This window comes from Camelus ferus, chromosome 17 (assembly GCF_009834535.1).
Source record: "Camelus ferus isolate YT-003-E chromosome 17, BCGSAC_Cfer_1.0, whole genome shotgun sequence".
NCBI lineage: Eukaryota > Metazoa > Chordata > Mammalia > Artiodactyla > Camelidae > Camelus > Camelus ferus.
In genome coordinates this window covers 15489618-15505594 of record NC_045712.1, presented here as the reverse complement: position 1 = coordinate 15505594, position 15977 = coordinate 15489618, and the positions used below count along the sequence as shown (strand labels likewise).

The 15977-nt window shown below is 43.1% G+C and overlaps 1 protein-coding gene across 12 annotated transcripts in view; it reads right to left on the bottom strand.

The window, feature by feature from the left end:
- Positions 1–15977, bottom strand: part of CADPS (calcium dependent secretion activator) — a 416509-nt gene that overhangs the window by 209916 nt on the left and 190616 nt on the right. For all 12 annotated transcript variants that reach the window (XM_032458143.1, XM_032458141.1, XM_032458140.1 and 9 more), the window contains exon 6: positions 14449–14570. In XM_032458143.1, coding sequence (XP_032314034.1) covers positions 14449–14570 — 122 coding nt within the window. The remainder of the gene's footprint in view (positions 1–14448; positions 14571–15977) is intronic.

Here is a 15977-nt window from a genome sequence, read left to right as displayed (position 1 = left end):
GATTCCCCTTTGAAGTTGGAGGCAAGCCTGATTTACTTAAATATAATTATTCGTTATCCTCACGAAAGACTTCAAGTACCCAATACTCACATTATTTACAGAGAACTGCTCCCTCGCTCAGTGACAATGGACCCATTGTAGGTTATTTCTTGAAATCCTTTCACCTTAATACCTCCCTTCCAGGCAGCAAAAGTGTTGCCACGAGCACAGTGTGCAATCTGATTTTTAAACCAAGCAGGAAATGTAACCCTCGAGGGGGAAAGTGAACGGCGTTAATTTTCTTTTTTGGTTTGGTGTCAAACCTCACGTCAGCGTGTAACATTCTGTAAAAGATGTGTCTTTGCTAACGTGGAGAAAGAACAAATTTGGTACAGCTGTAGAGTAATCCTTGCAGAGAAAAAAAGACCCGGCTAAGGAACCGACTGTCCTGGTTCCCAGCTGATATATCCATTACCCATGAAAGTTACTGTAACAGATGCCTGCTTGCAGACTTTGACTCACTCAAGGTCATTCACCAAGGTGTCAGAACCACAACTTACAAACTGGCAAGTATCGCGTGCAAAGCAAGGTTTGGAGGGTAATTAACAATGGCAAATGCTAGAATGCAACCACCAGGGGGCAGAGTACTCCCCTTGGAAAAGAGTAGAAAAGGGGTATGAGGAAAGTCTTGGTTCAAGGTCCCAATACATTTTTTTAAATGGAAATATAGTTGATTTAAATATTGCATAGATTCATTTTTTTGCAGATTATATTCCATTATAGGTTATTACAAGATATTGGGTATAAATCCCTGTGCTGCACAGTGAGTCCTTGTTCCTCCCCTATTTTATATATAGGAGTGTGTGCCAGGTTAATCCCATGCCCCTAATTTGTCCTGCCCACTCCCTCTTCCCATTGGTAGTTCTCTGTATCTGTGAGTCTGTTTTTTGTTCTGTATATATACTCATCTGTATTGTTTTTTTAGATTTCACAGATAAGTGATAGCAAACAGTATTTGTCTTTCTTTGTCTGACTTATTTCACTGAGCATAATAGTCTCCAGGTCCATCCACGTTGCTGCAAATGGCAGAATTTCATCCTTTTTTAAGGCTGATACTGATATGCCATTGTATATAGACACCACACCTTCTGGAACCTGTGCCTTTCACTCCTGTTCCTCTGCCACCACCAGCTGCCATCACCTCCCGCGTGACTGCCATAGCCTCCCAGCTGGTGTCCCTGCTTCCACGACCCCCCGTGAATGAAGTCACTCTCCATACAGCAGACAGAAGGATCTTTTAAACAGGTAACTACCGTCAGGTTACTTTCAGGGTTAAAACCCAAACCTCTTCCCTTGGCCTCCAGACCCTGTGGGCTCTGCCTTCAGCCATCCTTGGTGACCCACCTCTGTACCCCCTTCCCCTCGCTCTGCCCCAGCCCCTCTGGCCTTTTACTTGCCCTCCTCAAACATGCCAGGTACCTTCTTATCTCAGGGTCTCCGAACCCCATTCCCTCTGCCCAGCACACCCTTTGCCTGATTGGCTCCTTCTTGTTCAGTTGTCACCTCTTGGGGACCTGTTCTGACCAACCTAATTAAGACAGCTGCTTCTTCCCAGCTTGGTTAGTCTCCACCGAAATCATTCTGTGTCTTTGCTTTACAGCAGAGCTGGAGGGGCCCTGAACCCACATTTTGGCTGAACGCTAAATGGACAGAGAATGACAAATACTTGGCCAAAGCTGAGTACTGACGTTACAAAATAAGCTCCAGAGAATATAAGAATCAAATGAAATGATTAACAACTTGGTCACTATTATAATTTCAATAGTCAAAATTTCAACTTTTGTTATTATGGTGTAGGGACGATCATTTCTCAGTACAACCAGCTAAACACAGCCTCTCGGTGTCGCTGTGTGCCTCATTCAAAGGTGAACACCAAATAGATGTTTGCTTTGCCTTGAGCTTGGTGGAGAAGTGGAATATTTTGGGGCCGGCCTCTGATAGTGTCGGGAAATGTTAACAGTGACAGCAAATTATTAAGTTTTCCCTCCTTCCAGATAGCGACAGATTAAGGTAAACCTTATCTTATTTTGTATAACATGATGAATGCTAGGATAGCAAATGGGTCTACAGAGATTAGAATTATAAGAGAGTACCCTTCATTTTTCTGTCCTGTATTATAACTTAAATTTTATAAAGACATTTTGGCTCAAATGAGATATAATATTCACCCTAAAGATATCAAGTTATATTCTTTTAATATTCATCTACTCATTCAACTCTGAACATCTTGCTTTTTCACATAAAATAAGATTTTAATGGCCAATTATTCCTTATGTTGATATTTTGATAAACACGTGCATATATATGTATATAGCTGCTGACTGATAGAATTTCAACATATAAAGCACAGGTAAAGATTTTGACTTTAATATGCATTTGCAATGCTCACCTGTATTTTAAAATAGCTATGATATTAACAAGAAAGCAGAATGATGTACCTTGCCTGTATCACAGATATTATCCCGCTGATTGGCTATGATGGTTATCTCTGTGTTTACATGATCACTGACCACGCAGAAGGGCAGAGATGCGAGACATGACTTTGAAATATCATTTGACTATTAGGCCTTCCAAAGGGAAAGCTGGAGCAAAGCTACATAGATTCTGATGGAATAGTAAGGTCGCAGCCAAACTCCGATGCATCTCTACCCAGTGATTGACAATGGCCTCGTTTACTGTCTGCCCATCCCATTAGACTGTGGGCGCCAAATGCGGGATTTTTATTTCTCTTGATCATCGCTGTATCCCCAGCACCTTGCACAGTGTTTAGTGTACAGAAGCCACTCACGTAAATGAGATGAAGGAAGGGCTAATGAACAAAGGAGTCTGGTGAACAGTATCTTGTGTTCTTCTCCCTGTGATCTGATTCTCCCTGTGATGGACAAACATTTACGGGATCATTAAGGAGCAGACCCATGGGATGAATTCTCAACATAAATGACCAGAAGAGCGCAATGAACTCCTCCAGAGGTTGCCATTTCCAGACACCAGGCTGGCTTTGAGATTTGTTGTGTTTGGTGGTTTCTCTGAAGTAGGAAAGTGAGAAAGTAAGAGAAGCATTTTCCAGGTCTCAAGTCTTGAGACGTTTGACTCAACAGGAGATCACCTGGTTCTGTTGTCGGGAGTAGATGGTTTGTGTGATTTGACATAGCAAGGACAAAAACAAGGTGACAGCACATGGCAGGGCAGAACTGGGACTTCAGACATTGAGATTCCTGCCTCCAACTCCCCTCTCCTCATAGTCCTCAGGTACTGAGACTGCAACTCCACCGTCCTGCTTGATATGCGAAGTAATGGTAGACAAGAAGTCTCTTTATTCCTTCTCTCTCTCTAGCAAGTTTACAAAAGAAAAGAAAAAATCCAGAACCTCAGAACCCTGTCTTAATTAGGTTGCATGGCAGCCTATTTGCTAAATGTCAATACCCCCCAATTTATATAGTGGTTCCTTGGTGGGGTATATGTGTAATGTGTGTGTATTTTGTTCATTACTTGAAAAGTGACAGTGGCTTGGTGTTAAGCAGAGCTCACACAATGGGTTCATTTTACTTTTCAGATTTTTTTTTTTTGTTCTTTTGGATATTTTGCAGATGATTCTATTCTTTTGGATACTGGATATCTCAGCAGAGAAATCACCACCATTATGGCCATCAGTATTCTAAAGCTGTTTCCCAGCCCATCACATGGACCCACTTTTTAGATTTGCCCAGAGCCCTTCACCACCTGTCATTAAGGCTTAGCTCTGAGTTAATCAAGATGTATTGACCACCTACTCCATGTAAGAAATGATAAGAAAACGAGCCTGATGTATCGATTTTTCCAAGTATGAGGAAGGCATCTCTATATTGTTGGGGCTCAGAGCAGGCTGCCCCAAGATATGCCACAAGGACATATTGATTACTCTGAATTAAAGTTACTTGGAAACAGCCAGTAGCAGAAAAAATGATATAAAAAAGCACTCTGACCTCCCTCTTTCCCTCTGACAGGGGGCAATAAATCACCTGTGTGAAAGTAGCCTCCACATCCCAAGGGGATAGAAAGCATCTGTGTCACCAGAGTTAGGGGACTGAAGGCTAAGAAAACTATATAAATAAACTTTGTTACTTCTTCATTAGTCTTGTTCCCCAAGTGAGACAGGAGGGACAGGGGCAGGGCACATCCTTTAAAAGAATGACACAGCCATTGAGGATATGACATAAACTGGTTAGAAACAACATGGCCCAAGATGGCAGAAGATTCAATTTCCAATAGAACTTGAGCCTCATTATAGGCTCCCTGTAATCCATCAGCATGGTAAACGACACACCCACAGGGGCCGTGACAGTTCTAAGGCTGACCATAAAAGGCCAAAAAGTGAGCAGGGGGCCCAGTTCCTGGAAATCTCACCCCCTTCCCCAAAATAGTTAGAATAATCCTTCCACTTGTTAGCATATAATGTTACCAGCCCATAAAAACAAAAACACCCCCACATTCCAGGGCCGCCCTCACTTTCCCAGATGACCCCATGCGCTGGGGCCACCTCTCTCACCTTCTGAGACAGCCCACACTCTGTCTGTGGAGTGTGCATCTCCCTGAATAAATCTCCTTTCACTTTACTATGTCTCGATCTGGAATTCTTTCCTGCACGAAGCCAAGGACCCTCACTTGGCAGGGCATATCCCCGGGACTTGCCCGAGAACTGGGACATGAACATCCTCTCAAACCCCATATTCCTGCAAGGATTGTCTCACCCAAAGCGTTTGCTCTCATGCCTGCCTAAACTGAGCCTAATTTTTCCATAGAATCACTAAGATGTTTCCAACCAGATTCCATCTATTAAAGGCTTTCTGAAATAGCATTTTCTCCCCAAACCCTCTGAACCAGAAGCTATGGGGTGGGGCGAGAGCTTTAACGTCCTTACCAACGAACCCAGGGAGCTATGAATGATTCTAGATTTTAAGCACCAGAGCCCCAGAGGTTTCCAAACACCCTGATGACTGGCATCCGGCCAAGAAGAACATCTGTCTTCCTTGGAGGTCCATACTCATCGGCATCACTGCAGTGAGGTGACCTATATTATGTCACAGCACAGGGGGTTTCTGCCGTAAAACAAATAAGACGCTTAGCAGCTTAGCAACGTGTAGAAAGGATTATCTCAGCAGCACGCTATCTCTCTTGAACAAAGGCTCTGATCCAGAAAGAAGCTGGAAGAAGGGGCTGGAGGAGACCCGAGCGGGAAGAGGAGAGATGATTTGGTGCGTTGGATGACTCTGGATGAGGACTCGAGGATGACACTGCTCTTTCCCATTCCTCTCGCCTCTGGGAATGAGCTCTTGTATCATTCAGTTGATGGCAGCCCAGGCTGAGGGTCTGACTTCTTGCTCTAGAAAGCATTTTGGTAATAGTGCCCCTTCTTCTTTTGGCCAACTTGGCTATTTGCTTTCCATGTGCTTCAGATCACATAACTTGGGTGGAGTTATAGGATTTTAGGGCAGGCTTCCTAACTTTTCTGACCTTCTTTTTTTTTTTTTTTAAATATAAAAAGAAAGTGAGCATCTGTATCTTCACAGCACCATATGGGATTCAGTGGTATTATAGTGGGGTTCTGGCTATTAGCAACGCTTCTCAAGAGGTAGGATCTACCGCTCCTTGGACTCAACCCTTAGCTTGAATCATATCATTTTCAACACCAATCCCACGGGGCAGAATGTATTATTGTCTCCCTTTCAAATCGGCAGAAAGCAAAGCTCAATGTGTAGAATCCACTGGCCCAAGGTCACCCAGTGGGTGAGTGGTGGAGCTGGGGTCTACAGCCAGTTCTCTCTACCACGTGGTACCAAGTGGCTCGTGCTTGGCACCCTGTATCTTTCAGTAAATGGCAGGAGCGATGGTTACTGATAATGATTTCCACAAGGAAGGATGGTGATCACGAGTACTGTACGCGCCCCGAGGGCAGGGGGCACCTCTGGCTCATCTCGACAGACTCACATTCTAGCACCTAACAGCATGGCTGGCAAATGGGCTGAATTAGAGCTGCTGAGCTGAGCATCTGCGTCGAGGTCGAACACCTGTGCGAGTGGGCAATCGCACATTTATCACCATTTAAAGACAGGCAGTGGTTTAACCCACAAAATAACTGAATCTATGGAGAGGAAATGAGCCCTGTTAAGACAGTTAGTCAGTGCTAATTAAACTACCCTCTTCCAGGGGAGTGCTTTCAGAAAGGGAGGGTAGCAGAATCAGATAAAAGTAAAGACTTTTGAAATGAATATATGTACGTTCATGTATGACTGAAGCACTATGCTGTGCATCAGAAATTGACACAACATTGTAAATTGACTATACTTCAATTAAAAAAAAAATGATTGGTCCTGGAAAACAAAAGAAAAAGTACAGACTTTGGGTTTGGCTCCTGGCTCAACTATTTGCTACCTGTGCAACTTCAACCCAACCCTTTAACCGCTCTGAATCTCAGTATTTCCATAAGTAAAATGGGAATCACAAGAGTCCCTATGTTACAGTTTTACTGCGGCGTTCAATAAGACATTGACTCTGAAATACTTAGTCTAGTACCTGGAGAGTGTGGAATTGATGTTAGTGGTTACTATTTTGGACCCAGGTCACTTTCCACCCCCCCCCCCATCTCTCCCTTCTTCCTCCAGACAAGAATGAAGCCATGATAATAATAAGCAATATGATTACCATGTGACAGGGCACTAAGCATTTTATGTATATTAATTCACTTAATTTTCACCAGAATGTGGAAAATGAGGCCCAGAGTGTTAGGTATCCTGCTCAAGGTCACAGAGTTCAGATATGCACCCAGTGCTCTGACTTCCCATCTGCGTTTTTGCCTACAACATTATTGCTGCTTCTATGCATTGATGAATGTAATCTAAACCAACCCTCTCTTGTTTTCTGATTAGTGAGAATTTAGAGTTTCTGGGCTGCATCCCATGATTACAGGCAGGTAACTACATGGCATTCCTTCCTATATTCTCCCTGAGCAGTATATAACAAACACAGTGGTTTTTCACACTTGGGGAGATGCGCATTGAATTGGCTTTCCATTAAACAGTGATGGGCAGTCAGTCCGCTTCTCAGATAGCATCAGCATCAGATATAACCGGCAAGTAAGCTCAGACAAGGTACTCACGGAGCTGAACTAGAAGGGACATCGACCTACTGTCACGCAGTCCTTAAAGGGTATTAAAAATACATCCTTGTTTCATATCCATTCAATGTTGGGCTACTTGTAAAATCAGAACTTTCATGGACGTCTCACGTTTAGATGGAGCATCACTGTCTAACTGCCAAACTCTACTCACGACTCCATCACCCAATTCTGGAATGCTTACCAACTCTAGAAATTCCACCAACTCGACGTGACTTGCAGTTCCTGAAAATTCTGTGTTAAGTTCTGCCACATCTGGATCAGCTGGATGATAAAGACTATAGAACTGTTGAGGGAGAAGGAGTCTGGGGTACCACTTATCAGGATGTGGTGAAGCTGAAAAGATTGGTGACCTACGTAAGAGAGGGTGGCTAATTTAGGATGGAGTCGGATGCAGCACTCAGAGCATCTTCTCCAAAACTTATTCTCTGGCATCCTGCTCCTTTCTACCATATACTCTCCTGTCTACCAGCCAGCTTACTTTCACCCTCCAGCTCATAAGCAAACACAGACCAGTTTTCCCACAAAATCTGCGGCTTTTGGACCAAGCATTCTGGTCTCTGAGCATCCCAAACTGTGATTATAATTTTGCTTCCTCCCAACCCATCCATCTTCAGGGAGTCTAGCAAAATTGAATTTCTGGGTCAGCCTTGGCCTGTACCGTCTATGATTTAATTAACTCTGAAAGAAGCTAAGCCTTTTTCTCAGAAAGGAAAAAAAAATGAGAGAAATGGTATCCAAACTCCCATTCAGTATTACATAAATGCCTTATGGACTCTGACCTTGAGCTGGAGTTTCAAGAAAGGGAGACAAGAAAGAAGCTGATTCTCAGGAGGCTTCGCTGCTTTTCCCACGTGGTGGCTTTGCGGTTGTCAAAAGCTACAGTGGCTCCTGAAGAATTTATCCCTCTGTGCCCAGGCGCTTGGATTTTTCCAGCCGGCTTTCCTCTGGGCCCTACAGCGTCAAGGGTATTATCCCCTGCCTTGACACCAGTGCCTGGCAAACAGTACGTGCTCCGTTATTTGCTGACCAATACACCTGTTGTTTCAAGTCTACTCCGGTCCTTCAAGATGCTTCAGGTTTCAAGGTGGAAATCCCATCATACCCTCCCTGGCTTAAAGTCTTCCAACGGTTCCTCCCTGGTCTTAGAATGAAGTTCAAACCCTTCACGTGGCCCAGAAGGCCAAGCTGTCTGGTCCTGCCTTGCACTTTGGACTTTTCCTGGAGCACTGACTGACTCATCTCTAGTTCCACTGCTCTCTTTTCGGTCTGAGAACACATCAAGCCCCTTTCTACCCCAGAGCCTTTGCACTTGCTGTTCCCTATGCTGGGAACACTTTTCCTGCCTTTTCTAATGGCTGGTTCCTCTTCATCCTTAAGGTATCAACTCACACATCACCTGCTCTGAGCGGGCCCACTTCCTTGGCCCCTGGGGGTACCCTACATCCCGGTTACTTTTCACCACAGCAGCCTGTTCATTTCTTACAGAACCAAACTCCATTCTATTATTACTGTGTTTGTTCATTTGTCTACTGCCCGTGTCCTCTCCTAGAATGTACGCCACATGTGGCCAAGGCTTGATCTGTTATTCCTGGCTGTAGCCCCGGCCCCAGTTGGACACAAGTCGGGCACCTCACGCACACCTTACCTGTTGAAGGCATGTACGTGCCTACCCTTCGTATCATAACCTCATACCAAAAGTTCAAAGCAGCCTGTCAGGAAACGCATTCTGTTTCCTTATAAACCATTCCAAGGCCCAGTACAGAGGAAATATTTTTAGCTAAATTGAGGAAGGAAGTACCGTTAAGAAGATGATACACAAAGCAAGAAATTGGAGGGCTGACTTTGTAACTGACTCAGAGTGGAGGCCATTTAATGGAGCTGTATTTCTATGAATACTTTGGGCATAATAAGCCTGGCCATCAGGACAAATAACGTATTTCCTAGAAGAAAATATAGAAAGTCATTGTGTTTTGTTCTTTTTTTTTTTTTTTTAATATGGTCTTATCAGAGAAGTTGCCATTAAAAAAAGGCCAGGGCCATAGCCAGATTTACCAGTTAGGATATTTCATTTTCTTGTTCCCTCGGAGAGTGTCTGGAAACAGCTTGATTGTATTTTTAAATTCCTGACAATAATGAAAGCCATATATCACGAAGCCCCTGGTTTGCTAGGGAGTAATAAAATTGTTAAATAATCGAATACGAAGTGGCAGCCTTGGTTTCAATTCAGAAGAATATGATTTCAGATAAGCTAGCAGGGTATTGGGCTGCTTGCTCAAACTGCCTTTCTTTTCAGCAAAATTATTGAAATTTCTCTAGTATTTAACCCCCGGGACAGGCTTTCACAGGCACTGCACAGATCCACCGAGAAGGATGGTCCCTTGGGAGTGTATGTTCTATGCAGGGAATATGTCAGCTTTCCTTACATCATTTCCCCCAAGTTAATTTCCATATCATTACCGCAGTCTTTGCCATTTCCACATACCAACACGAGATACTGTTACCATTATTCTTTTTTCTCATATTTAGGCACCACCTGCGCTATTATTTACTTAATATATTTTATTTAAATTAATTCACTTTCTAAATGTTAATGTAGTTCTTTCCAAAGGAAAACTTACGTCACTGCTGCCAAAGACAAAGACATGGCGCCACCAGCCATGAATGGAAGGTGACACACAATACAGTCTGTTATTATCTTACATATTTATTGGTTTGTTGTTTGTGTCCTTCTAGAACGTACGGTCCATGAGGCCAAGGCTTGATGTACATTATTTTTGGCCATAATCCCAGCACGAGTCAGCCATAAGGAGAACATTTCACATACACTTGTTAAGAGCATGTACATGCCTGCCTTCCGTATCATTCCCTTACATCTACATTTAAAAGGAGCCGTTCAGGAAAGACATTCCGCTTCCAATGAAGCCATTCCAGGACCCAGTACACAGAAAACGTTTTTGGTTAAATGAGATCTAAACAACGCTATGAAATTCTAATTGGAGGCTCTTGCCTGCAGAAGGCTCTGAATGTGAGGCGGGGGGAGGTGTTCAAGATTTATCAGATATAGACAAGATCTTATGGTAGCTCACAGAGAAAGGAATGTGACAATGAATATATATATGTTCATGTATAACTGAAAAATTGTGCTCTACACTGGAATTTGACACAACATTGTAAAATGATTATAAATCAATAAAAAATGTTAAAAAAAAAAAAAAAGATTCAACAGAACCAATCCAAACATTCTCCTTGGCTTGATCAGAAGAACTGAAAACTACACGGAAGAGGAGTAACAGCCTTCTCACATGATTTGATGTCACTCAGTGCCATGTCTTGCTAAAACTTAACATCATCCCTGTTATCAGCAGAGGTGAGAGAGTCACCCTTCGGAAAACACCGCCTTGTGGCCAGACAATTCCTTCTGCTCCACTTTGTAGAAGGTGGACAAACATATCTGGGTTCTTGAATCCACAGAGTATTTCCCTTCTCCATCCCCATGCCTTCCTGAGATCGCTTGTCCAAAACCAGGACTTCAATTACTCCTGCTCTGCCTCAGCTCCCTCATTGGCTTCCCACCAAAAGCAGAAATGGTAAATTGCAAATGGAGGTGATATTTTTTAAAGTAAATATATTTCTTGAAAAATTGTGATCCTATATTCTGGCTTTCTACGTTACACAGAAGAAGAAGACAATGGAATTGAGATAATATATCATCTGCTTGAAAATAACCCACATGAAGCATAGACTGATAAAAAGAAGGTCAGGGGGGGGGGCTACACACATACACACACACACCATTTTTTCCAACCACAAAATATATTTAAACTCATAAACACAGCCGTCTTATATTATGCACCTAATTCAAAATGATCATTTTGGGGCAGGGCCCTGGTTGTAAGGTTGTAAGGGAAGAGGTGGCCTTGAGAAAGGAGGTGAGGGAGAGTGTGGACCCTCCATTGTTAGGTCTGGATGATACAGACCAGCATTTCCAATGGATGCTAATAGGTGTCAGCTGAAAAAAAAAAAAACAAAGTGTGGGAAACTTATAAAAAACAAAGCTCAAAAGATTTCCGTTCTATGATGAGTCTTCAAAGTCTTTAAATGCCAATGTACACCATGAATGACTTAGAAGGAAGTGTGATGACTTGCATTTCCCAGCTTTGCTTGGCGGTGATACCACCCTCCCTGCCCTTGCTTTTCCTGGAGTGTTCTACACATTAGCGATCCGAAAAACACCCTTGGACAAACTAGATTATGTCATGTACCCCTGCATTTGTAACTGAAAACAAAACAAAACAAAAGCCAGATTCCTTGCAGACACGTGATTGGATAAGATGTTCGAGTTCCAGTCACTGGCTGAAATCTTTGGTAGCAGCAATAGACTTTAGAGTAAATAAAACAGGCTTGAACAGAATCTTGGTTTTACAACGTGTGAATGAAGGATGGACATCAGCTCGCTGTGGGAAGAGTCGAAGACAAGATTCAGAAGATGAATAAGACAGGAAAAGGGCAAAACCTGCAAGATGATGAAGTGGAGTTATTAGGACGGATGAACGATGACCCCACAAGGGTACTTCTGGGGATAATCAAAATCGAGCAGCAGAGATGACAGCCAGAGATTAGTAATGTGAGAAACTGCGTAGAGGCAGGAAGGAGGAGAAGAAAGGCAAGCTTCAAAGAAGAGAAACGATGGGGAGGATTCTGAGTAAGTCCAAACGCGAGAGGGAGAAAGAAAATGCACCTGCACAGACAGGCTCATTCATCCTACCCGACAAAACCGGAGGCAGAGGAGAACTACCGCCAGTGAACTATGACAAAGAAAAAGCCAAGGAAGAGAAGTGGGAAAAGAATCGTGGCTTTGGAAGGCAGATGAACAGAGGTTCTAAGGAGAATTTATAAATAAGGATAAAGGGAAGATAAAGGAAGATGCATGAACTTTGGCAGATTTCAAACTCTGGGTGTATCTCCACGAGATACAATAGAAATGGCAAATATAAGGCACTTGGACCCCTTCCAAGTCAACCATGCACTACTTTCCTTTGAATACAGGTTTGGCTTCAGAATCCTTCTCAACACAGCACTCCAGGAAGCCGCTACTGACTGATCTGGCTTGATGCTACTTATGATAGTTGCATTCTAACCCTCTCTGGGGTTTTGGTCATGCCTGCTCACTGACTGGAGAGGAATAAAAAAATTACACTTCTGGCTAGAAAGGCAAAATGCTTCAGAGCGTGAGATGTTTATTCTTACGGACATACTAGTAATGCACACGTATGGATATGAGGAAATGTACGTGTGAAATATGAGTATTTCTAGGAGGTAGATCAAAGTGTTCCATATTTATCTGTCATCTGAAACTCGGTTTTAAACATTCATAAGCATATGAAAATTGGCTCATCATTTACCCTGGCAACTGAAACCTTTAAACCCAATAAACTGATATGAATTACATGTTGAGTTAAAATAGCCCATACGCAACAGCAGCCTGTTTGAATAATCAGAGCTTTCTCCTTCCTTCTGTAACGTATAATACCATATTGGGCTTAATAACTTAAAAGGTTGGCGTAAACACCAAAGAGATTTTTCTTCCCCTTCCATGACACGTTTTTTTAAAAGCACATATAAATAATGCAACATAACATAATAGCGTTGATTACGATCGGGCCATGGTGACAGTTGGGGGCGTGGAAATGGGGATTTTTATCAATGATGGTAAAAAAAAGAATAAAAGAAACTGCATTCATTTTCCGTTTGAAACGAAGTTTAAAAAAAAGGGAGGAAGGAGGGTGTGCGAGAGCTTGCGTTGGTCTCCATTTCCTCCTGCACACACTCATTAATTCCACCCAGATCTGAGCATCCGAGGCCTTAGACTATTCACACAAAGAACCACTTGAAGGCCTACAATGGCCTCAGACTTTCTCTAGTCAGGGAAACATTCCGTTCTGTCTTTGAACTATTTTGTCTGAACATCCTGGTAAGTTATTCACGTTCTGCCAAACAGCTCATAATGCTCTGAGGGAGGAGAGGCAGTGAGCGGTTGGGGGTTACCTTTTTACGCCTTTCTTCTGAATTAACAACAATAAAAAAAAGATGCTCATTAGCCTGGGCTGGTTTAATCGAGATAGCAAAGAGAAGGAGAGAGGCGGAGGGTAGGGAGGGGAGAGAGCAGTCATCTCTCAAGAATATTTGAGCCCCGAGAGTCTACTGACCCAAATAAATTAACCACCATCACTCTTGGGAACCACTGCAATAGAATCCTAACTGGTCCCCTGCATTGACTCTGGCCCTCTCTACCACAGCCAGAGAAATCTCAAAACACACGTCTAATCATGTATGCCCATCCTTTCCTCTCCACAGTCTAGCAAGGCCCTTCATGGTGTGGCCCCTGCCCTGCCTCACCGGCAGCTCATAGCACATCTTGTTCTCTGGACTCCAGCCCCACTGGCCTTCTTTCAATGCCTCCTTGCCGCAGTGGCTTCTGCTGACCACAGGACATTTGCACAAGCTGACTCTGCCTGGAATGTTCTTTCTACTCCCAACCTCTTTGCTTAACTGTTATACTATTAGCCCAAATGTCTTCTAGCTCCTCAAGAAGGCCTACTCTGACTTGTCTCCGCACACTGGCTCAGGTCTCCCTCCTGTCTCCTCTCAAAGCACTCTTTCCTTCTCAGCATTGATAACTATTTGTAACTGCATATTTGTGTGATTATTTTTCTGATCCCCCATTCAACCGTAAGCCCTGTAGGGCTACTAGAGTGACTATTTTCCTTTCCGCAGTGCAGTAGTGCCCTATACAGTGAGCATTTGACAAATACGTGTTGACCTAACAAATTAACGTGTTGCACCTAATGCAACACACTGCTTTGCTGACATATTCATAACTGCGGCACAGAGAAAGATTTTGAAAAAAATACTGCTTATAGATAAACCAAATATTATTTAGTAAATATAATACAACAAATTTATATCAAACTCTCTTGCACATCATGCTGAAGGATGCAGGTTGTGACTAAAATCTCTCAGCCCCCAGCAAGGAGATCGTTTCTTAAATTTTCTCCTGTTCTCCACTCTGAAAGGACTGGAATCCTTATTACAGCCACTGATGAAAATACAAGTCAGGTCATTTTGTTTGGAAAATAAACAAAGTGTATGTCCTGTATAACCTTCTGGGGAAACCAAACCTTTAACTTGGAGTTGGCCAAAATGGTGCCAATGAGAAGAACGTTTTGGAAGACGCACTGTGGAGAAACGTCACTTACGTTGGTTTAGACGCCTCGGCCTGGTCAGTCTGTAGTTTCTCTCCTCCTTCCACCTCCATTGTGCAATATACGATGCGGTTTGGAGCTAATGATTTGAGGCCTTGGACTTCCATGATCACCACCTGGAAACAGAATCATCCACAGTGGAGGTTACTGCCAAAGCCCATGCGTGGGCAGCATCACCCCAAGGAAAAGGGATGCCTGAGAAGTTACCAAAAAACCCCAAACAGGTATCTGATAGCTTCTATCAGGTTTCTGCCATCCACGCTGGGACAAGTCCAGCAAGAAGATACAATTCTTCATGGTGTAGCTTATTGCCTCCCAGATGGAAACACAAGGTTTACTCATTCAGATGCTTACAGAGGCCAGACAGGTTATGTGAAATGGGCTATTGTTTTCAGGGTTAAACACATAAGATTATTTTTCAGTTTCCACAAAGAACTAGACTCTCTTATTTAAAAAATATACAGTCTAGCTTTTAATTCAGAGTTTGATGGAGACACAGGCCAAGGAATTCACTTTTCTCTTTATAATAAACAAACCGATAACACAAGTGCCAAGATAAAGGGAAAATACCATTCTGCGTTAGAGTCAGAGACACAATAGGGAGTAGTGGGGACTGTGGCAAACTGCAGGGGCTTGCTCCATTTAAAGGAAGCAGTTGCTGCTCAGTTGCAGCCCACTGTTGCCTTGTTTTACCCCAGTCCAGAGTTCCCAAATACTCCAATTTTTCCCACCAGAAAATGGAAATCTGAATCAAAGTCAGAAACCTGATTTTGAAATTTTGGCAATGATTTTTAAAGGGAGTAATAAAATCCATCAACTCTGTGCAGGCCAACATTGTTGGGTCAAAACAAAACAAAAAAAATGCCTACAGTTGCATACTCTCTGTCTAGGCTGAGGGAAAAGCCTGGTGTTTTGATGGACCAAGATATATCATTTACAATTCCTGGCATTTCCCACCACTACCCTTGAACTCCACTCAATCACCTGCTATTTTCAGATTCAAGGGTATTCCCTATCACTCATCAGAGAGAAAAAAGAGGAGAGGACGGGAGGGGAGAGGAGGGGAGAAGGAGACAGAAACACTGGTTTAAAAATCTGAAACAAATGACTTACATCAGAGATTTATAAAGAACAAGGTGTATTAAAGAAATCACTGAACTGTACTCCAAAAGAGGCAATGGCATTACACAAGGAGAAGGAGGAGGGTGTGCAAAAAGTGTACACCTCTTTAATAGCCTTGATTCAAGGAAGTACCAGAATTCACAAGTCAGTTTTGCAGCTTAACGGCCCCAGGGTTCTCAGACTTGATGTGGATCAGAATTACGTGGAGGGCTGGTTAAACCAGACACTGCTGGCCCTTCACCCCCCAGAATTGCTGATAAACAGGCCTGGGGTGGAACCTAGACTTTTCATTGCTAACCGTTTCCCTGGTGACAGGGACATTGATGCTGCTGATCCAGGAGCCACCCTCTGAGAACCACTGTACTGCTTATGTGATGTTGGGCAAATCTTGATCTTGAAGC